The 22998-nt window shown below is 37.8% G+C and overlaps 3 protein-coding genes across 6 annotated transcripts; 1 reads left to right on the top strand and 2 right to left on the bottom strand.

Moving 5' to 3' along the window:
* Positions 1-536: 536 nt before the first annotated feature.
* Positions 537-10709, top strand: LOC130727926 (RNA polymerase II C-terminal domain phosphatase-like 2). Of its 3 annotated transcripts, XR_009015480.1 has the most exons (17): positions 537-1065; positions 1158-1631; positions 2318-2528; positions 2805-2962; positions 3059-3129; positions 3209-3314; positions 3452-3538; positions 3695-3836; positions 3933-4312; positions 4415-4472; positions 6254-6393; positions 6472-6525; positions 7764-7860; positions 8887-9047; positions 9191-9286; positions 9653-9729; positions 10168-10229. XR_009015480.1 is itself a non-coding variant. In XM_057579227.1 (16 exons), exons 1-16 carry the CDS (start codon positions 793-795, stop codon positions 10205-10207), a joined length of 2529 nt encoding a protein of 842 aa, XP_057435210.1. In that variant the 5' UTR covers positions 539-792; the 3' UTR covers positions 10208-10709. The 3 variants fall into 3 exon arrangements, 2 of the variants coding, with proteins under 2 accessions (XP_057435210.1, XP_057435211.1); XM_057579227.1 differs by lacking the exon at positions 9191-9286 and having other exon boundaries at positions 539-1065; positions 10168-10709; XM_057579228.1 differs by lacking the exon at positions 9191-9286 and having other exon boundaries at positions 540-1065; positions 6263-6393; positions 10168-10709.
* Positions 10710-12887: 2178 nt separating this feature from the next.
* LOC130732242 (uncharacterized) lies at positions 12888-15790 on the bottom strand. The gene is made up of 4 exons (XM_057584335.1): positions 15538-15790; positions 14762-14831; positions 14520-14680; positions 12888-13639 (listed from the first exon to the last, which is right to left on the bottom strand). The coding sequence occupies exons 1-4, from the start codon at positions 15739-15741 to the stop codon at positions 13208-13210; spliced, it is 867 nt and encodes a 288-aa protein (XP_057440318.1). The 5' UTR covers positions 15742-15790; the 3' UTR covers positions 12888-13207.
* Positions 15791-16393: 603 nt separating this feature from the next.
* On the bottom strand, positions 16394-20185 carry LOC130727925 (probable LRR receptor-like serine/threonine-protein kinase At3g47570). 2 transcript variants are annotated; one of them, XM_057579226.1, is made up of 3 exons: positions 19372-20184; positions 17337-18966; positions 16394-17067 (listed from the first exon to the last, which is right to left on the bottom strand). In XM_057579226.1, exons 1-3 carry the CDS (start codon positions 19963-19965, stop codon positions 16634-16636), a joined length of 2658 nt encoding a protein of 885 aa, XP_057435209.1. In that variant the 5' UTR covers positions 19966-20184; the 3' UTR covers positions 16394-16633. The 2 variants fall into 2 exon arrangements, with proteins under 2 accessions (XP_057435209.1, XP_057435208.1); XM_057579225.1 differs by having other exon boundaries at positions 17337-20185.
* Between the last annotated feature and the right edge of the window lie 2813 nt (positions 20186-22998).

Genomic DNA, 22998 nt, shown 5'->3' with positions numbered 1-22998 from the left:
TTTTTTAAGATTGCCAATTACTCACTAGTCAATGTAGAGCACCGACTTTTACACTATTATAATAATTTTTAACATTAATATGATAATTATTATAAAATAATATATATAAAAAAGTTATTTTATTCAATTCATCTCTTATGCTTAGTCAAACATTAAATGTGACACGGTTATATTTATTATTACCATTATGGTTCTATCTAACATGCACCGACTAAACACAGTGCACGTAACATTGTCGTCATGTTCATTCTTGTCATGTTCTGTTTCATTCCATTCTGTCATGTCCGATTCTGTTACAGACCATTGTGTCGATTCCGTCACAAACCACTAAAATTTAGTCAAAGAGCCCTTGTCTATAATAAACGCCGAACATAACACATATGTCTTGTCCCGTTCACGTATACCTATGTAGCTCGAATATGAGTTAGAAGAAATCATTATTCTTCAATGGGATATGAAACGGGTCGGGTTGACGGTTGTTGTACACCCCACCCCTTACTTGGATAAGACGATCGGGGCACATCAGTAATCTACAAATCTCACACATCATCCCCGTGTCTTGTTCAACCGAACCCCATTCTCCCCTATAAATAACGAAGCACTGCAGTGGTTTGAAAATTGCAGAGACTGCAATACAGGGAGAAAGACTGTGTCAGTGTCTGTGATGTCTGAAATGGCGTTCACCAACCGCCACGAACTTCTCTGAGTGCATTTTCATCGTTCTCCTTCTCGCCGTCTCCTCCTTCCTCCGCCGCGATTTTCCGATCACCAAACTCCGAAATCAGTGACGGCATGAGTCGCTTAGGGTTCAAAATCGATGTCTATGAAGGCGATGTGCGATTGGGTGAACTCGACGTGGTTCCGGTGACCGCGTTTCCGAGCTTCCGTTTCCCTAACAACGAGATTCGCATCCACCACAGAACCCTGAAGAGCGAGCGTTGTCCACCGCTTTCGATCCTACAAACGATTTCCTCCTTCGCCGTCCGCTGCAAACTCGACTCCTCCCTCGCCGTGGAGCAACCGCACCTAATCAACCTGCACGCCTCATGCTTCCACGAAATGAGGGTGAAGAAACAAACTGAAAATCTTTTGAAACTTTGATTTCTCTGTTAATTGTTTGGATTTTGAAATTTGATTGTTGTTGTTGTGCGTTCTAGACAGCGGTGGCGTTGGTTGGGGACGAGGAGGTTCACCTGGTGGCGATGCCGAGCAAGAGGAAGAAGTTCCCGTGCTTCTGGTGCTACGGTGCTCCGGTGGGGCTCTATGATTCGTGCATGGGGATGTTGAACCTGAGGTGCCTTTCGATTGTGTTTGATTTGGACGAGACTTTGATTGTGGCGAACACGATGAAGTCGTTTGAGGACAGGATTGAGGCTTTGCGCAGTTGGCTTTCGCGTGAGAGTGATCCCTTGAGGGTGCAGGGGATGTCCGGTGAGCTTAAGCGGTACCTCGAGGACCGGTTGCTGCTGAAACAGTTTGCGGAGAGTGATTCTGTTGTCGATAATAATGGGAAGGTGTACAAGGTTCAGATGGAGGAGTTGCCGCGTTATTCCGATAGCCACGAGAAAGTGCTTCGCCCTGTTGTGAGGATGCCAGAGAGGAATATAGTCCTCACTCGCATCAATCCTGAGGTTTATATCTATCTCTAATTGTGTTTGTGTTTTTGTTTTTGTTTAATTTTGGGATGTTTATGGTTAAGGTTAACGGTTTTTGATGGAGGGTGAGTGGTAGATGGAGATTGCTTGTTATGATTTAAGGGTTAAGTTTATGATTCTTTAAATTGACATTGCTACTATTACACATTGAACAAATGGGGCGTTCTCCCCCAAGAGAAAAAATTCCTTCATAGTATTGTTAGTATTCAAATGTTGGATTTGCCCGGCAATTTTTTTATCCTGTCTTCTCTAATTAACCATTGTTGATCTTAACCCCCTTAGATTTTTCTGTCTCTGGCTATGCTGTGATATGAATTTTGAGATGGGGGATTCGTATTGCCATGATTTGTCTGATTTATGGAAATTGTTTGATGGTTTGGAAATAATAAAGCATGATGACAAAGTATGGAAGTATGAGCTAGGTAGATAGATGTGTTGAATCATCTGTGATAATTCTTCACAATGAACCTTTTTTTTAGTTTAATTCATATTATTAGTTTGTTTTTTATTTTTAGACAAAACTGGATGTAAAACTCATCCCTTCTTCTATGAATTTATACATATTTGAAATAGTTGCATCTAATTGGTAAAGTTGTGTTTGGAAGCCTTCTGATTTTCCTAGGGATTGAGTCTCGACTCTTAATGCTTGTGTCTTCATCTAGATTCGTGATACTAGTGTACTAGTGAGGTTACGACCTGCTTGGGAGGACTTACGATACTATTTAACCGCAAAAGGACGTAAGCGGTTTGAAGTTTATGTTTGTACTATGGCTGAAAGAGATTATGCTTTGGAAATGTGGAGGCTTCTTGACCCAGAGTCACATCTTATAAGTTCAAAGCAAATCCTTGACCGTGTGACTTGTGTCAAATCAGGTATGGTTCATAGTATTTACTTAGTGTTTGAATCCTTGTTCATGCTCGTTGGCTTTAACATTATACGTTTTTCACACAATTTTGAAGTTAAACTTGAGTCCGGTCAACATTTTGAAAACAAAATCTTTCTTACGGTCTTGTTTGTTTTGTAATAAATACAAGTTAGGCAAGTTTGTTGTTCAAGCTACTATGCTTTCTTATGTTATGTTGCTGGTTCTTATGTTGGTTAATTTCTTCTTGCTTCAATTGTTTGTATCCTAATGGAGTAATTTGCAGGCTCCCGAAAGTCTTTACTAAATGTTTTTCATGATGGTATGTGCCATCCGAAAATGGCAATGGTGATTGATGACCGTTCAAAGGTTTGGGAAGACAAGGACCAGCCTAGGGTTCATGTGGTTCCTGCCTTTACTCCTTATTATGCTCCTCAAGCAGAGGTACTGATTTATGTATATTATTGGGAATATAAAAAACTATTTCTTTTCTGAGTTTTCCTGATAGAGACTTGAGTATTTTCTGTTTTTTTTTCATAGACAGCCAATGCTGTCCCAGTCCTATGCGTAGCAAGAAATGTTGCATGCAATGTCAGAGGTTGTTTTTTCAAGTAAGTTATCAGGTCAAGTGGTTTACTGGCTCAAGTATTATGCTCCCTATGACTTAAATTTATTATGCCTTGTACTCAGAGAGTTTGATGAGAATTTTTTACAAAGAATTGCTGTGATCTTCTTTGAAGATGAAGTTGGAAGTTTACCTCACCCTCCAGATGTGAGCAATTACTTGATGTTTGAGGTATTGGATTGGAATAGGTCTAATTCGTAATTCATAAATGATTCTAGATCTGTGATCATGTATTACCATTTTGCTATTGTAGATGGCTGTTTATCTTTTGCTTTAATACCATTACCAACTAATCTGCTGGATGACAGGAGGCACCAAATGGTACTGCTATTGCTAATGCCCCCATTGTTGAAGGAATGACTGGTGCCGAAGTTGAACGAAGGTTAAACCAACCTGTAAGTTTCCATGTTTCTTAAATGTGTCATTTCTGGTCTCTGCTATAGCAACTTGTGCATGATGTGTTAAGACTGATCATAATATTGCTAATATGCATGGAACATTTTTTATAATGCAATAATTGTCTTGGGTTTTTAATATGCTACTATTTTCAGGATGATAAACTTTCTGTTGATTTAGCCAGCCGTCCCATGGTGAACAGTGTTGAGTTTAGACATGAATCCTCTCAGCAAGCTGCTGGCGTAATTTCAAATGTAAATGGCCCTGGATCTTCAAGAACCCTGGTTCCTTCACAAAGTATGGGCCATTTTATGCTGTTAAACTTTCTTCTGTATTGTGGTTTTTGAAAATGTATGTTGTCTTGTCATTGTAACTTTCCCAACCTTGTCTCAGAACCTGGGTTGCTTGGACCTCCGGTTAAGCATGATTGCAGCTCCGTTGATCGTGATCGTGATTCTGACATGAAAAAAGGACTATTACCTATGAGACATGGTCCAGATATAAGAAGTCAAAGTTCAGTTGAACCACCTTTAATATCAAGGCCACCCATTCAAGCTTCACCATCTTTAACACAGCCTTATGGAGGCTGGTTGATAGAAGATGATACAAGCACCAGAAATCAGACAAATAATTGGACTTTTTCATCTGGCAAAGAATCTAGTTTAGTGAAGTCTGATACGCATCAGGCGCAACAGAAATCGTTTTCTCATAGTATGGCAGTTTCAGGCCCTAATGTTCCCCTCCCACAAGCATCACAATCTAAGGCTGAAGAGGTTTGTAGATGAGCGTTACTTCTGTTTCCCGTTTTTGGTCAATGTTTAAAGTGTTACTTGGAGTACTCTACAATCACCCGTCTTTTTCATTGCTTTATGCAGGCAACTTCTGTATCTGATTTTCAGAGGCAGAGTATTCCATCTAAGTCTCAGCTATCAGGTATAGGTTATTACTTATTTTCATAAGATACCTCAACGGTATTGCATGAAGCATTAGAATCTTATTTGATATTCTTGTTGAGTATGATGAACAATCTGTACGTAAATGGAATAATGAGCGATTTACTTCGGCTGCTATGAAGATATTACTCCCTCCATTCCTTTTTATAAAACCAAACCTCCATTTCACACCCCTTGAGAAATGTTGTTAAAGTAGTTTGTAGCATTAAATTTGTTCCAAATTTATATCACTTTCCAAAATTACCCTAACTCACTTTTCTTAAATTTCAATTCATCAATAGTGAGTTGCATAGTAGAAAGAGAGAAAATTCACTTAAATGAGGGCAATTTTGTCCAAAAATAATTAGTGCGCTACTAACTCCAAGTTGGTTCTTATTAAAAGGACCAAGGTGCACCTCCCATTTGGTTCTTATAAAAAGAACGGTGGGAGAACATGATTATTTCATGGGTTTTGTTGAAAGGATGTAGTTTTTATGTATCTTTTAAAATATTAAGTAACTATATCTGAAGCAGCATTGCACAGTTTAGCAACTACTGTGCACTTATCCTTTTTTCTTCTCAAATCTCCTCACCCAACATTGCATAACTAATGCTTATCTATTTATTGGAGATTTGTTTCTAACAAATAGCTTTATTGTTTAAGGCTCAATCCTTTGGTAGTCTCTTCCAAAGTGTATCTTCAATTTATTATAATATTATTTTATACACATTCACATGTGTGTGTTGATTGAATGAAGTAGATTGTAACTTACCAGAGTGACTTATTGTGCATATGATTTGTGGTATACTTGTATTGTAAATTCGGGCTGCTATTTTGCTCGACACACTACCAAAAATTAAAAAAGCTGGAATTAACATGGGCACTCAAATCCAACTGTGGTAAAATGCTGTTACACACTGCCACAGACTATGAAGCACAAACTCGAACACGGAGACCAGACACGACGATACGTCTAAAAGCCAAAAAGTAATACACAGGGACACGACTTATATATATTAAATTTTTTTATTTTTTTTTATTTTTTTCAAAAAGCAACAAGATAATATGTTCATAAATTAAGAGAACATGAGACAAGTTAAGGTTTATATATAACCTTCCCAAAGTTAAAACACAAGTTAATCTCTTCACAATGAAAAACTTAAAACTTCTATCTTATGTGAATGAGCTTCACCAAAAAAATTACTAAATTTGAATTTTGAGCCAAGCAATCTGGTGAGATATTTTTTGGGGTGTTATTAGGTAAGGTTTCATTACTTTTAAATATTTAAAATTTAAAGTATGATTTAACTTTTTTTATTCATAAAATATGATTTAATGTAGATAAAAAAAATTAAAATTAATAACATTACGAGTGTCCCTTACATGTGTCCAGCCACAAAGGTGTGTGTTGGCTCAATGTCCAAGCTGTGTCCGAGTCGTGTCTGAGCTAGAAAAAAATAATTTTTATTCGGACACTTCTCATGTGTCAGACACGCGTCATAGGCCACACGGCACTTCTAAATTTTATGCACTTGGGCACTTACTTATGTGTTTGTGTTGTTTTTTCCTGTCCTGTTCTTAAGTAGTTGAGTTAATACATTTTACTAAACTTTAAGTTTGTCATGGTGAGTTTTCCAATTATTTCTCCATCTAATTTGACCAGTTGAAGAAGCCCGGATACTTTGGAGTATCCAGAAGCTTGTTTCAAAAGTTCTCATTAACATTTTTGTTTCATTGTATCTATGAAAATTTCTATTTATGTGTTGTGTTATTGACCAAAGCTTTTGCAGAGGGTGGGATATCTCCAAATTATGCATCTTCTAATAGCAAAGATTTTCAAAATGAGGCTGGAAAATTCAACTTTTCGTCTTCTTTTTCTATTGGAGTGCTGCAAGAAATTGGGAAGCGGTGTTGCTCTAAGGTATGCATGGCTTACCTAAGTGAGAATATCTTTCTTCTGATTTTCCTTAAGTGCGTTTTTATGTTTTCCCTTTAATAGGTTGAATTTAAGTCCATTGTAAGCACCAGTAAAGACTTGCAGTTTTCAGTGGAGGTTAGTGAAAGTTCTGTTTTGTTCCTTGATCTCATATGCACCACTCCATTTAAGGTTTATGCAAAGACTTTCTGGTTTATGCATGTTTTTATCAACATTTTTGATATTTCAATGCTCTTGGCTTATGTAGTATTAGTTGCTTTGTTCTATATTACATGCATTAGCTTATTGATGGTTTTAAAATTTAGTTTTTGTTATATGGTATTTTGTAGATTAATGATAATCTTGATCAGATATATTTAATGGGAATGATAGTGGCCTTATTAGGTCTTTTTCTTTTTGGCTTTAGTCGGCATGAAGCACTGACTATGACACGGACACGACATAGACCTCACAACACGGCTAACATCCTGGGACACTGCTATATATATACATATATATATATATATATATAGGATGTATCTTATGAGAATGATACTTTTATATGAGAACATATATATATGAACCTTTAAAATCAGGACAAGTTATTCTATTTGTAAAGAAAAAATAAAACAACTTCTTACACCTTATTCCAATGAGCCTAAAAAAACTAAGACTCATTTTACGAATTAAGCACTATGTCTCGAAAAGACAGAGCTAATCTATCTAGCGGATTTTCCTCCTTCAAATTCTAAGATGGTATCAAATCCTATTCTAGGTTTAATATTGGGCCACTCAACACTGTCCCAAAATCAACATTGCCTCTTGATTTTTCCAAAGTAATGAAAAAATCAGTCCTATGATCTCCATGCTCTTTATGTCTAGCCTTGTTCATGACAGGATGTATTGAGATCCCACATCATCTAATGGTGCGTTTGAGTAAACAGCTTAATTAGGCACTTAAGGCAATGAACGTTTATTGCATAAGCACTTATTCATAAGCTATTTTGAGAAGCTATGGTGTGGGGCTGGGAATATTATTAGAAGCTAAAATAGAGCGTAAGGTCTTAACGCGGCAGTTCAAAGGTAAGGCTTCCCTGAGAAAAGCATTTGTCTCTCCAGAACAAACAAAAAATGCCAGAATAACACAATATTCTCCTTAAAAATGTTATTATGTCCTTATACTTAATTGCTTGCCTCTTTGGGCTGTTACTGTTCCTCATACTTTATTTGCATGTTACCATGTTAACCTTCATTACAAAGCTATTGTCACACTTAACTATCAGGTCTGACAGAAACAAGCTTAGGTTTAGATTTTGTAATCTGTATTTAGTTTATTCATAAACTGTGTTCTAAAATTGTCTAATGCGTTGGTTTAGGTACTATTCACTGGTGAGAAAATAGGTGTTGGTATGGGTAGGACAAGAAAGGATGCTCAACTACAAGCTGCTGAGAATGCCCTTCGCTGCTTAGCAGGTAAAAGAAGTTGATTCAAGCCAATACCTAAGTTGGGCTCTGATTTTGCACTTTTTTTGTTTTTTATCCCTATGTAGTAACGTTAAGAAAATTGAGATAATCTTAAGTAGTATAATTATAGGCTGACTTTCTGTCGTAAACTACTATGTAAACTATTAATTAGTGTATTTATGGTAGTTATTTTATATAATAGGCTTTGGTGTCTAAGTGTAATTCGAACACATGAGTTCAGTCATATATTTGTTTGTTTTCTCTCAACATGGTTTCAAAGCCTGAAGAGAAGCAACCTTAATATGTGATTACCTAGTGGACGTACTGCCTGTTAATACAAGTTTTTTTCACAGTCTGTGTCCTCATTCCGGTTTCTAGCCCTCTTGATTCTCGTGCCCTCATTTTGACGGGTTCAAACCCTGTTTCCAGCCACCACCACTGTTTTCCAGCCACCTCCTTTGCTGTTTGATGTCTCTTCTGACCTGCTACCCAATTGACGGCATCACCTTCTCTAGTTAGGCTTTTCCCCTTTAGATCCATTGTTATCAGCTTCCTCTGCAACACATGGATTCTTCGCTAGATAAGTTTTCTCCACGCACCACTGCTCTTCGTCACTTGTTTCTGTTTTATACCCTTTAGATCCATTGTAGGTAAGATATTGTTGCTGTATTTAGTGGGGCATTATTGGTTCTTATAGTTACATATATGGAGAATTTTCTATTTCTCTTTTTGGTGAGAGATGGAATTTCCTTGTTGCCTGACAACAAGTGTCTGAATATGCACTTGCAGCACTAAGCATACTTGTAGAACAGTTCCCAAGTATGTTTGAAGAGTTAACATTTTTTGTATTTTATTGTGTGGTTTGAGGAAATGTTTCTCTGCATAGTAATGATGAATGGTTGCCATCTGCATGTTGGTTGATTAATGAAGTTAGTTTCTCCAGGCTAATTTATTGTGCTAGATCTAACTTTCTTTTTGGCCTGTTCTTTATTGAACCTATATTAAAAACTTCTTTATTGAACCTGTTCTTCGCAGAGAAGTATGTGGCACATACAGAGCCTCATTGTAGAGCTGTTGATAGAGAATTTGACAAACTTTCCCTTGGACATGAAAATGGTTTCTTGTGGGATGTGGTCAATCCAGAATCCAGTGAACTGCAAAGAGAAGAGGAAGGGCCAAGAGATAGTGCTTCTGAGGTGGGGATTTTTGATGTTTTTGGTAGTTGATTCGACTTGTTTAAGGAAATAGGTGATGCTTGGATAAAGGGTATCTGGACTGGCAATTCCAGATGAAGCCGAGTGGTTGTATTGAGAAATTAATCGATTATGAAATTATGTAGCATCAATGTGAAGGCTAAATCACTGAATGGGGAGTGAACTGGTTTCACGTCTGCTACTGCTATTTTAGACAGGCTTCTTAAATTCCTCCTTAAAAGGTAAGGCCTTGGTGGTCAGTCCTAGTATCTACCCATTATCCAAGTACTCCCTTGTAGTAATTACGGCCATGTTGCACTTGCATGCTTCTAAATTGTAGCATGGCTGCTTTACAGTTCATTTGGGAATACAAGATCCATTACTTTCTCTTTTAGTTTATACTGTGGGTTGATTTATTTGCATAACAGTGGTCCGAGGGTCTATTATGAAATAATTGGTACAGTGAGGTTTTAATTAAACTAGGTTGTTTTTTGGATTTTTTTTATTATGTGGTTTGCTGTATACTCTTATGAAGGTGTAAAAGTTGATTTACTAGTTGATCTGTGAATTACCTAACCTGTCATATGGGTTTTCACAATGATTTTCAGGCTTCAGATGCTGAGACTAGGCCATCTACACCGAATGTCATCAATCAGCCAATGGAAAAGCGTCACAGCCTCCCGAGGTAACTGAAGATAGGATTTAATGTTTATTGTCTTCTGTGTTCTAGAAAATGGAGAGGATCTTTCTCTTAGGTAATGATTGATTTTATCTCAGGGTGTGAAAGCATTATCTGTCTTCAACTCTTCTATTTTAGTTTCACACTTTCCCCCTCAATGTTTCTGGTTATTTTCTTCTTCCCCTCCTCGGTAGCCCGCGGATTCTAAATTTTACATTACCTATATTTTATCCTCCAATGGTTTGTAATTGTTATAATCTGTTAGACACAATGCTACTATTGTACTTGTGCATCTTGAGTCCCTGCCTCTATCCAAAAATGAAAGCATGTCTGCGGTTCATCCCCCTTTGTTAAATTTAAAGATTTTTGAAACCTTTTGGTTGTAGGAGTAAGTACTCCATGTAATAAGTTGTCTAAGCTTGGTTTTCTTTATTGCCATTTCAGAATGCAGCAGTCTGTTTCTAGCAAAAGGTTGAAGGAATGAAGTTACTTCAAGATGAACAAATATTCCCATCATTGCAGCATCTGGAGAATAGGCCATTTCATGAGTCGGCATAAGGTTTTGATCTTTATGCTCGGCTCCTGTATTATCTCTGGGGCAGCAGTTTTAGGTATGCTGTGGGGATTTCCCTGCTAATTTATGTTAACATAGAGAATGGCATTTTTTGTTTTGCCCTATCAGTTTCTAGGTTTTTATGCCTAGCCTCGTTTTTTTTATAAACACCCGGTGTCCAGTCATCCTTTGGATACTGACTATTCCAGATTCCAGATTTATTCCTAGTCAAGGCTCTTTATCCCTCTCCCGAGGTGTATTGTGTGGGAATGTAAACCAAGAGCTTTTCCCGCACATCCTGTGTCTGTTGCTATCTGAGTTACCCCTCGTGGGTATGCCTAGCCTCGTTTATATCTAGTGTTGTATTAGTACAAATTTTACAAGAGTTCCTGACAAAAAAAAAAGTTATAAGAAAGTTTTTTTTTATAGTTAATCCGCATTTGTTACCGACGCGTTGGAGTTTGAATTTGCTGGTTTAGATTGTCCCCTCTCACTGGTTGATTCGAGAGCTCAATGTTGTAGAACGACTATAAAATTTCCCGCTTTCAGACAAATTTTCTCATGGAAAATGCTTCTTCTTCCGAAAAACTTCATCCGAATAAGTGTCCGAACCACATTTGAGTTCCATGTAGCCACAATTTCCTTTTTTTTTAAATGCTAATTAATGTTAACCTGGGTCACATGAAGCTTCGGAGGATAATTCACATCATTTGGCGGAGGATATAGCAAGACTCTTTTCACATTTACTAGTTTAACATGCCATAATGTTTAGTGAAAAGAACTTCCTAAGTTGATAGCGAATTAAAGATTTCATACTGCGGTGGCATTAGAGGGTGCATTTTGGAGAAGTATACGAACAATTGTAAAATGGACACCCAGTTAGGTTAGTTATACGAGCAAAGGTTTATGGGATTTAGAATCTGGAACATAAACCTTTGCTCCCTAGTTTTTTAATTTTTGCTTTGAGATTTAGAATATGGAATCCTTTTGTTCATAGTTGTTTTATTTTAGTTCAGGGATTTAGAATATGGAACCCAACCTTTTGTTTCAGGATTTAGACTCGGAACACACACTTATGTTCCATTTTGATTCATACGTAAAATCCGGGATTTCGTCCGTTTTTATCAAACCATTTTCCCATATGTTCCAACTTTTTTTTAATCATCAGGGATTTCGCTGGATTCTCGCATCTTTCCAATCCTTCACTTTTCCCCCTCGTTCATGGACTTTCTCCCCCTTTCCATACGACACCACCAACTTCACTCCCATCATTAAAGCAGAAGAAAATTGTGCATCACATAGGTTAAGCATACATGTTATTGCAATTCATATAAGAACTGATCTCAACTTTGAAGATGAAATGGTTTTGTCGGTATATTAAGAGTTTAATTGCTACATCATGTTTCTAACTAAGAGAGAATAAATTCTCAAAATTGACTTCTGAGTCAATAATGTACAAAATAAAATAACGTTCTAGAATATTGATGCCTTCCATTTGAATTGATGCTTTGTGCTCTAACTTTCTCTGTTCTTCCAGCTTTGAGACATTGCAGGACACAATGATGTTGAATAAGTACAAATGGAAAATGTAAATAGATGGTTAGTCAAGCTATGAAAAAGAGATTACTTTCTTGTTTTGGATATTCACTAATGGGCTGAGAGGGCCAGCATTTTCTATTGGGTGTTAACTTTGTCACCCCAAGTAACCAATTCAACACCCCCACTTTGGTTGTTCAAAATACCCTTGAAATTTATCCCGAAACCCTTGTCTAGCTGCATTTCGGGAATTTAAATCCCGGAAACCATCCATTGAAGCTTCTGAGTTATAAATCCCGAAAACTCCCAAGAATTTAAAATCCGAAACAATAAATATGAATTTCGGGATTTAAAACCCGAAAATCAAATATAGTGTTCCACCCAAACTGGTGGACCACCCTCACCGAGAGATAAGGTCGACTGGTTCGGAGCACAGATGTACCCTAAATACAATGACACCTGCTGGAATGGGCAGTACTCTTTATAATCACCGTAGGGCGTCCATATGATTGAGTGCACATCCATGTCATCCAAATGCGCTCTCCTGACCTGAACAAGGCACATCCCCTTCTTGCCACAAATCCATCCCGCTGATCTAGGCTGCTCCTGTAAGTATCCCTCTCTATGTTGTCATTTGAAGATGCTTGAGGGATAGTGCTCGTATATCCAGGCCTGGAAGAGAGAAGTTTATCCACTAATGTTTTTCGTCTATCCACACCCGGAATCTTAAAGGGGCGCATCGAGTTCTAAAACCCGAAACAATCCTAATCCAACGTGGCAATGTTTCACAATATAATTCCTGGACCTTGGGGGGGGGGGGGGTTTCGGGGTTCTAAAACCAAAAACAATCCTAATCCAACGTGACAATGTTCCGGGGATATAATTTCCGGACCTTAAACAGGGGGGGCGGGGTGGTTCCAGGTTCTACCCGGAACAATGCTAATCCAATGTTGCCAATGTTCCGGGATCTAATTCCCGGAACGTTAGGGGGGGGGGGGGTTCTAGGTTCTAAAACCCGGAACAATCCTAATCCAACATTGCCAATGTTCCGGGATCTAATTCCCGAAACCTACATTTTGTCTTTCGGGAACCCGGAATAACCTAAATCTTGGAAGAAAAGAAATGCAAAGTACACGAAAATAATACACCAGGGAGATACGACCAAAATTGATTTCATTGATGAACATAAATGACGATACATAAGTAGAAATATACTTATTCATTGCCTAATTGGTAGGTATACCCACAACCGAATGGCAATGCTATATACTCAAAATTTGTTGTGCTTGTAAGAAAATATAATCAAGCAAATTCACTAGGATGGAAAAAAAAAAAGAATTTCACTCTCTCTGGCATGTTCTGACCCCTTAATTTGAAAACATCCAAATCAAATGTTCATGGACTATTGGCAAATTTTCCCTTGTGAGTGAGATCAGAGACATTTGCAGCATTCAAGGGGATCATGTTCTTTTTAGTCTTGGTGCTGGTTGTAGTCTTGATGTGCTCATTAGAGGAAGCTACATTCTCAGCTACAATGGTTGTCACAGGCTCCATCATTTGAGATGGAATGTTACTAGCAAGCGGCGTCGCCGCCATCTCCATTGCATTATTGTTTTTAGCAAGATTAATTGAGCTTGGGGAAGCTGTAGGTTGACCTTCCTCAATTATCTTCTGAAGCTGAGCATTCTCCCAATCCTCACAAATAGTGATTCTGTTCATGTTTTCCCAAGTGTGCAGAGTTCTATCTGACCCTGGCTGCCAATAAACTTCACCTCCTTTTCTTTTCAGGATGAATTTGAATTGGATTGACTTCCCAGCAGGAATGTTCTGATCATTGCATTAAGGGAAAGTATATATAATTAACATCATTTAAGATGTTGAGAAAAAGGCACATGCACAACGGTTATAACCAAGAGTTTAATTTTGATGCACCGACGGTGTAAAGTTTTTTTACACCGTCAACCAATCAGATTTCAAGGATGTGACATGTCAGTTAAAGAAATTAAATGAAAAGAGAGATTTTCTCACATCCTTGAAATCTGATTGGTTGACGGTGTAAAAAAACTTTACACCGTCGGTGCATCAAACTTTTTCTCTATAACCAAAACCATGTTTCTATCCCAACAAAATAGAGAATTATTGGTTTTGGTACCTCTAAATTTTTTTCTTTTGAGAAATAAATCCTCAATTATTTGAAATACATATGTTTGAGTCTTTGAGTGGGACTAAAACTAAATTTCAAGTATTTAAAATACAATTTTAAGAACGGAAAATTACTAAAGCCTCTCTGTTTTATGCTTTTTTTTACCGCATTTAGGTTTTTGTGTTTTGGTCTTTCTCTATGTGGTAGACTCTTTTAGGTTTTTTCCGGGTTTGAACTTTTTTTGAGAGGCTTTGTATCTCAATGCTTTAATATCAATAAAATTTTGCTTTAGAAAAAAAATTACGAAAGAAATTGTCATTTGAAATGAATTTTCTTTAGGTATTGGTCTTTTAGTGACTCAAACCTGTGTATTTATAAAAATTAAGGATATATTTAAAAAAAATTTAAGGGATCAAAAGTAATAATTGATTATTTTTTAGGGACAAAAATATATTTAACCCTAAATTAATTAAAAAATTAAATTGTCCACATATTTGAAATCTGATGGTGCTTACAATAAACAAAAATTTCATATTTTGACAAGATAGTATTGATACTACTCACCTGCTCTACAGTCCAAACATGCCCATCTGACCAGGTCATTGGTAATGCCTTTGAAGGGTCCCATGAACCAAACACAGGATCATCTCCAACCATCAGAAATTGTTCCCCAAAATTACAGTTGCGTTGGAGCTGAAATTTGACATGAATAAACTTGGGTGCCACTGCACAACAAATTGGTGTTTTAGAATTTTGTAGTTATAGAATAATTTGTAGGAAGATCCTATGAGGTTTCTAGAACCCACTTGCTTGTTGAGCTTGAACATCCCCGGTGTCCATGTCCATGTCCATCTCTATGTCCAAGTCCAAGTCCACCTACAATTTATCATGCACACTAAAATATTTTAGATTAATGTAAAATCTTAGAGTTATTATTGTAAGGCCGCCTTATTGTAAACATCTCAAAAAGTAAAAGTTATATGAATGATTTTATATTATATTTTTAACACGTCTCTTTCCACAAGAGTTCACTTGGACTTGAAGTATGGATAATGCACAAGTTCATCTATCATGTGTTGAAATTTAACTTTTTTTCTTATAAGAATTATAGACAATAATGATCGAACTCTAAATCACTTTATCATAAAGAGGCTCTTATACCATGTCACAAACCAATTATATAAAAAACTGAAGTTATTGGTTAAAAGTTTCATATTATATTACTAACAGGTATCATCTTAGCACATAGAAATCTAAATTTTCTGTCCATCCCACCAATAGATTCCAATAGATTGTGGCATGTAAATTAAAAATTACTCATGTAATGTTATAAGTCTCATATTTATTTTCTATTTTAATTTTCATAACATAATTTTATTGATGAGATAGAGAAAGAGACACCAAACAAGTACATAAGATATTAGTTTCATCTTAGCATATCATGATCATGATGAATCCAACAATGGATTTTGGTATAAAACTATCTTGTAAAAGGTTATTGAAGGGTCTAATATTAGGCAATTGAAGCATGTCATAATCAAAGCAATGGGAAATTGAAGGTGGAAAAAGGAAAAAAAGAGACCTGGGTTTTGGCTGGCAGAGCATGAACAGGGTAAATGCGCTTGTTTTGTGCCAATTTGAGGAACTGAAAGTTGGAGCCTTTCTGGTGATTTGGGGATAGCAACATTTCTGATCTGTTGGAAACATAAGCAGAAGTTCTAGGAGAGTGAGATCCTAGCATGTCAACAATGGCCATTGAATAGCAAGAGCTAGTGAGTGCTTCCATCACTCTTGGTCACAGTCACAATTATAAGAAATATAATGAATGATCTATGTTGTTCCTTAATTAGTTAACTTAGTTACGATTTGTGTTAGCAATGCATTTTATAGGTGTGGGGGTCAAAGTAGTTTATGGTAGTGATGAAATTGAAAAACGGATCCAATTGCACGTGGCTAGTGGACAAGAGTCACCATGACTCCATATAACATTGCTTTTTACCCGACGTGAAAATCTCAACAAATTTGAAAACACTTGGTTTGGTTTGTGAGTGGTAATGCATGTGGTTCCCATCTTTTCCTCTTCTAATTGACCTTTTTACATCGGTTCAAGTTCAATGGTACGGAATATTTATTCATTTTTCACTTCTTGATTCATTTAATTTTCTCTTGCTACAAGTATTATTTTTTTACAAGTTTATGTAAACTGACTAAAAATTTCCCAAGATATGAAAGCCTTGGTTGGCTTGAGGTCAATTTTAAATGACGTGGTTTATGTTATGCTTTATTGATAACATGCCTGTTTCTCCTCCTACCTTCGGAACTCATCTTCAAATTTTTATTTTTCAAACGAAAACTACAACAACACAACACCATGTCAACATTAGTTGCTATTGGGGGAAGTCATCGTGGCTTTGTTACTCCCCTGCCAAAAAATACTGACTCTGACTCATGAAATTTCCCTGTCAAACGACTACTAAATTTCTTGCAAGAAATATTAAGCACTTGCAAAACAATTGAAATTTGAAATAAATGGTTATTACATGGTCTATAATTTTTGAGATTATCATGAACTGAGGCACCTGTTTATTTTGACAGGTCTAAATCTAGTTATGCACAAAATCATGTGGTACACATTTATTATCTTATTTGTCTTCTTAATATTGTTCATATAGCTAGCATTATACTTTATCCTTCTTCTTTATAAGTGAGTTCTTGATAGCATGCAGTTTTTTAACCACTGCAGTGATTGGCATCCGTTCACTTGGAGCAGTTGCTGAGCAAGACACTCCAATTTCCATCACTGATACAATGCAAGCCTCCAACAAACCTTTACCATGGACTTCAATCTCATAGTTTCCCCTAATAGCTCTTTCTTCTTCTTCATTTTCTTCAAATTCTTCACTTTCATCATCAAATTCATCTTCACAGATAAATGAAGGATCAATTACATCCATGACATTGTTAGGTAGAGCCATTGCTATAAACTGGCGAATTCCCATGCCACCTTCAAATGCTTCATCAGTTGGTCTTTTTCTTGTGAAGATCTCAAGTAATAGTATTCCGTAACTGTAGATATCTCCAAGCGTAGAAGGCTTTCCACCCATGCCATACTCTGCAATCATTTATAAGTGGTCAATTATAGTGTTAAACTTAACTCTATCTCAAAAGCTAACTCTAAGGTGAGGATAGCTTCCCATTTAATTTGGGTTAGGTGCAACTCTATCCTGTAAGCTAGCTTAGATGTAAAGATTGTCCCTCTATTTATATAGGTTTTCATTAGGCATATATCCGGTCAATGTGAGACTTAACATGTCAATTCCAATTTTTGCTATATACGAATATATAATCTACAACTTAGCATTACTTGATTAAGAAACATACCTGGAGGGACATATCCAATAGAACCCCTTAGGCTAGCTGACATGATTGATTGTTTGGAAAAATTGCTTGGTTCTTCAAACAGAAATGTAGCTAAACCAAAGTCACCAACATGGGCTACCAAATCATTGTCAAGAAGAACATTGCTTGGCTTTATATCACAATGAACAATTCGTGTTTCACCCGAGTGGTGGAGATATTCCAGGGCACAAGCAACATCAATTGCAATGTTCAGTCTCTGGATAAATTTCAATGTCTTGGTTTGAGATTGAAGGTTACTAATTGGATGCAACCAATCTTCTAGACTTCCATTAGACATGAACTCAAAGACTAGAGCCTTGAACTCATTACCTTGTTGATCAACACTTGAGATGGCAGTTATGATCTTGAGAAGGTTGCGGTGCCTTGTATTCCTCAGAACATGGCATTCATCAATGAAGCTTCTCGAAGCCCCTCTTTGTTGAAGATTCAACACTTTCACTGCAACAATTGGTCCATCACCTGAAAGAGTTCCTTTATATACAGAACCAAAACTTCCTGAGCCAACCAAGTTATCCTGGGAGAACCCACCAGTGCAATTTGCAATTTCTGAGTAAGAAAATCCCAATTCCAAGGAGGTAGTTGATAATGAAGTTCTCTTTTTTTCTCTTTTCACAATGAGGAAGATTGTAAGAAAACATGACATCAAGAGGACAAGAACAAGTGCAATACCTATAGGGATAGCCACCTTAGGGGAAAGAAGTTTTCTTAAGGAAGAGGTTTTCCTCACAGTGCATGAAGGAAAATTCAATTGTGGGACACCACCACAGAGCTTGCTGTTTCCATATAATGAAATGGAAGTTACATTCTTGAAGATTCCATTCATTGGTATTTCACCTTCAAAACTGTTGTTAGCAAGATTAAGGCGCTTGAGTTGTGTGAACTCACCAAGAAACTCAGGAATCTTACCAGACAGGTTATTGCGCGAAAGATCTATATCAAGTAAACCTCTCAAATCCTTCAAACTTTGAGGAATGTTTCCCTGGAAAGAGTTACCCTGCAAACGCAGCTTTTCCAAGCTAATGCAGCTGCCAAGAGAAGATGGAATGACTCCTGAGAAGTTGTTACCAGACAGCACCAACTCTCCAAGGTTTTGCAGCTTACCCACTTCAACAGGCAGTGTCCCTGACAAAGCATTGTAAGACACATCCAAATATATTGATAGTGAAGAAAGGCTAAAAACTTCTTTTGGTATTGTGCCTCTAAGCTTGTTACGATAAAGGCTAAACACCAATAACTCCTTGCACTTTCCAAGACTTGAAGGTATGCTTCCTTCAAAGTTGTTCTCCTCCAGAAAGAGTTTATTTATTGAAGACAAATTTCCTAAAGAGGATGGGATTCTTCCTGAAAAGTTGTTGACATTGAGATACAACTCTTGCAGATTTTGCAGCTTGCCTATTGCATCAGGAACACTACCAATTAAGTGGTTTCCTTCCAATGATAAAAGGGTCAAGTTAACAAGATTGCTAATCCCAGCAGGTATATTTCCTCGTATTTCATTGGAACCAAAGGCAAATGTGTACAATTGGGTTGAGAAATTAGCAATTGAATCAGGCAACACTCCACCAAAGCGATTCGTTCCGAGGCGTAGAACCTGTAGAGATGTGCAATTGACCAAAGAATCAAGAAAATTAAGATCTCCTGCTTTACCAGTTCCAAGCCTATTATGCTCAAAACTAAGTCTAGTTAACCGGTTCAAGGCCCCTATGTTCTTAGGCAGTGATCCAGTGAGGGCATTAACAGAAAAGTCAAGAACTACTAGTTTTGAAGCATTTAACAATGATGCAGGAACATTCCCTGTGAAATTGTTGACTCCACCAGCAAACACTTCAAGGTTAGGAAGAGTAAATCCCACATCAGATGGTAAACTTCCATGGAGATTGTTTTGAGTGAGAGTGAAATAAAACAAGGAAGAAAGATTATAGATTGAAGAAGGAACTGTGCCAGACAAAAAATTCCCATATAGTAGAAGTTGTGTTAAACTTGATAAAAGACCAACCTCATGTGGTATGCTTCCATGAAAATTGTTCAAGGCAAAACTAAGACGAGTCAGAGAAGAAATGTTTCCTATCCAATTTGGGATTGTTCCTGTGAGATTGTTAGCACCAAAACCAAGTGATAACAGTTGTGTACAGTGGCTGAGATTATTTGGAATGTTTCCACCAAAGTCATTGAAGGCGAATTCCAGAGTTTGCACGTAGTGTAAACGCCCCAACTCTTGAGGAATTTCACCATGGAAGCTATTGTTCAACAGGTTCAGTGTGGTGAGAAATGTGAGGTTTCCTATGGATGGTGAAAGAGTACCTTTTAATCTCAGTTTTGCAAGGTTCATGTTCATGACCCTTCCATTGGAAATGTTGCAGGTGATTCCTGTCCAATTGCAGTGGTGGAAGGAGTTATTCCAAGAACTCATAATGTTGAATGGATCTCCAACTATTTTACTCTTGAAGTCAAGTAAAGCACTGAGATCAGTTTCATTTTCTTCTGATGTTGCTGTTGTTACCAAGTGCAAGCTTGAGATCATGCATAACAGAAGAAAACCATTAAGAGTTTGCAACAATAAGCTCTTGGAATTTGCACAAAAATGGTTCATGTTTAAAGTTCAAGATTTTGAGGCCAAGTCTGAAATTATATCTAAGGTTTGTGATTTTGTACATTTTGATGGAATAATATCACAAATTTAAGGGCTCTTTTTTTCCTTAGACAAAGACATACATGGCTAAAATGTCCACTCCTATTTAAGACGAAAATAATTGATTACATCTAGTCATTTATTTTCTGATATCATCTACACCAATCTCCAGAAACTCATTTATGATTCCCAACTATAAGATTGGTATGAGCAACTTCATGTATTCATGGTAGAGGACCATACACGCAATCTAGCTTAGGAGTCCAAATGTGGAAAACATAAACGAATGAGTTAGCCCCGAAGAGAAAAAAGAGAACTAAACACCACATCTTTACTTTAAGACATTTAGTTAATTAGTCGCATCTCTTATATTGTTTTCATCTCATTCATTTTTAACCAATGTGATACTCTAATTTAAAAAGGTCTCACCTATTTACTACCTATAAAGGAAGAGATAGTCATTAAACTGAAGAGAAATAGATCACATGAGAGTTTCATGATTCGGCTACTCAAAGACCCCATTGTTATAACTTAAATGAGAAGAAAATTATTTCACATGAGAGTATCATAATCCCGGCTCAAAGTTAGGATAAGTTAGGATAAGTCAATTTGGTCCCTTGAAGAAAGGAATTATATCATGTTCATGTAGTGCCTAAATGTTCTGGTCGTAAGTCAATTTTTTCATCCAGTAACCTTTAGTTATAGAATAATGTTTCATTCACACCTCTCTTTGAGGTAGAGTGAGGTGGAATGAGGAGAGAGATAGGAAGAAAAGAAAAAGTATGAGAGAGAAAATATGAGATGTGATAAATGATAAGAAAAGAGAGATAAAAATAAAAAGAGGTGGAAATGAAGTGTTTAAAAAATGAGGTACGTATATATCATTATTGTTAGCTCAAGTGGTAAGAGTTATGAGACATAAGGGTTGGGGAGGGGAAGGTCTAGGATTCAAATCCAGGAAGGGAAATTTGAAGGGATTTTCTTTTTTTTTGATACATCGGAAAATTAACACAACACCACAGAAAACCTAAGGAACTGCTTAACGATCCTTCATGATGAGGATCTCAAGCTCCCCTGGGGGATTACTCAACACACAAAGCGGCGTCTCAGGAGCGGAGGCTCCCTTCTTAGCTAACCAATCTGCTGGACAATTGCAGTCTCTGCTGACACGGGCCAGGGATATGCTCCAGTCACGCTTCAACAGACAAGATATTTCCTCCAGAATAGGGAGCAGTTTCCTACTCTCCTCATCCCTCAAGGACTTTATCAATTCTGCGCAATCAACATTACAGACCACTTGTCGAAACCCACGATCCCAAACCAGCATCAGACCCAGCTTCAACGCATATGCTTCGGAAAGCAGCGTGTTTCCACTCTCCAGGAACGCATGTAACCCAAAGACCCACGAACCCTGGTCATCGCGCACGATTCCTCCAGCCTCTATACTCCCAGCAGAGGACATGAAGCTTCCATCCACGCACAGGTTCACCGAGCCCGCCGGCGGCTTCAACCAGCGATTCATCATCCACACATCATCCTCGACATCCTTCGCAGGGGTCTTGAAGAGAACTATCTCATCATGGTCGAAGCATATTCTTCTCCAAGCTTCAGGCACCTCCCAGTGTTGAGTTTCAAAAATCATGTTATTTCTCCACTTCCATATCCCCCACAAGCAAGCAATGAATTTCAACCCATTTACTCCCTGAGCTTGCCTCTGAACCCAAACACTACTATCCGCAACCAAGAAACCTTGCCACCCCAAAGCTCCAGCCCGCAACCATATTTCTCTTGAGTGGGGACAGTCCCTAAGGCAGTGTAAAATATCCTCTACCATTCCAGAGCAGCGGGTGCAATTAGGGGAATCCGCCATGTTACACCGAAAACGGTACTGGTTAACTTGTATCGATTTTTGCATCACGAGCCACACAAACATTCTCATCTTCTCTGGGATTTTTAATCGCCACAGCCAGGACCAGTTCCCCGTCACAGCCGGTGCATGATTCTTGGTAAGTAACCAATCATAGGCGTTCTTCACTGTGTAACAACCCTTGTCATCATGGTCCCAAATCCATCTATCAATTCTGTCAGGAAGTACCGTTGGCTTCACCGCTTGGAGCCTTTGAATCCATGCCGCAGGGATTGCAGTATAGGCTTTTCGGAGGTCCCAACTCCCCGCTGTGATCATGTTTGACAGGGTGAGGTTCACGTCATGGATATCAACAAACGGAATCGCTTCTGCTAGTTTGCCCTCACCACTCCAATCTGTATACCAAAGGGAAGCACCACCATTCCCAAGCCGGTATTTGAATCCACCCTTGAGGTCATCACGGGCTTTAAGTAGCCCTTTCCAAACAGCAGAATCAGATTGTTTCGCCTCCACCTGCAAAATAGAATGATTAGCTAAATATTTGTGCATCATAGCCTGCACCCACAGCTTGTTTGGGTTATGGAGTATACTCCACACAACTTTGCCAAGCATTGCAGTATTGGCCAGCCTCATATCACGCACTGCCAGGCTTCCTATCTCTTTGGGTTTGATAACTTGCTCCCATCCCACCAAGTGCCATGCTCGCGACCCATTGCCATTGCCCCATATAAACGATCTCGTGATCCTGTTGATGCGAGTTGTAACACTAGCTGAAAATTTGAAAACCTGCATGGAATAAATAGGAATTGAAGAAATAACTGCTTTGGCAAGGCACACACGACCCGCCAAGTTCAACATACTTCTCCTCCAGGTTCCCAATTTCTTCTGAATATTTTCCAAGAGAAAATCAAAGTCTATACTCCTTGGACTCCCTCCCTTGAGAGGAAAACCTAAGTACTTGCCCAAGTTCCCCACAAACGGAATAGGAGCAATTGTTGCGATATCTTCCTTCACCTCTGACGGAACCCCTTTAGATGTGATCGCTTTTGACTTATTCAGGTTAATATTGAGTCCTGAATTTTCACATAAGGACTTCATGACTGATGCCAGTAATTCCACTTGGTTAG

The sequence above is a fragment of the Lotus japonicus genome, chromosome 1 (genome assembly GCF_012489685.1).
Source record: "Lotus japonicus ecotype B-129 chromosome 1, LjGifu_v1.2".
NCBI classification, from domain to species: domain Eukaryota; kingdom Viridiplantae; phylum Streptophyta; class Magnoliopsida; order Fabales; family Fabaceae; genus Lotus; species Lotus japonicus.
The sequence above is the reverse complement of the archived record's forward strand: the minus strand, read 5'-3'. Positions and strand labels throughout refer to the sequence as shown.

What these genes read in the sequence shown, in the direction of transcription:
- LOC130727926 (XM_057579227.1), top strand. Translation starts at nt 793, where the DNA reads ATGAGTCGCTTAGGGTTCAAAATCGATGTCTATGAAGGCGATGTGCGA. An exon ending in AACGAAGGTTAAACCAACCT is followed by an intron (nt 3,539 to 3,694) that starts GTAAGTTTCCAT and finishes TACTATTTTCAG; the next exon opens with GATGATAAACTTTCTGTTGA. An exon ending in ATCTAAGTCTCAGCTATCAG is followed by an intron (nt 4,473 to 6,253) that starts GTATAGGTTATT and finishes TATTGACCAAAG; the next exon opens with CTTTTGCAGAGGGTGGGATA.
- LOC130732242 (XM_057584335.1), bottom strand. Translation starts at nt 15,741, where the DNA reads ATGGAAGCACTCACTAGCTCTTGCTATTCAATGGCCATTGTTGACATG. An exon ending in CTCTGCCAGCCAAAACCCAG is followed by an intron (nt 14,832 to 15,537) that starts GTCTCTTTTTTT and finishes GATAAATTGTAG; the next exon opens with GTGGACTTGGACTTGGACAT. An exon ending in ATGTTTGGACTGTAGAGCAG is followed by an intron (nt 13,640 to 14,519) that starts GTGAGTAGTATC and finishes TGCAATGATCAG; the next exon opens with AACATTCCTGCTGGGAAGTC.
- LOC130727925 (XM_057579225.1), bottom strand. Translation starts at nt 19,965, where the DNA reads ATGAACCATTTTTGTGCAAATTCCAAGAGCTTATTGTTGCAAACTCTT. An exon ending in TATTGGATATGTCCCTCCAG is followed by an intron (nt 17,068 to 17,336) that starts GTATGTTTCTTA and finishes AAATGATTGCAG; the next exon opens with AGTATGGCATGGGTGGAAAG.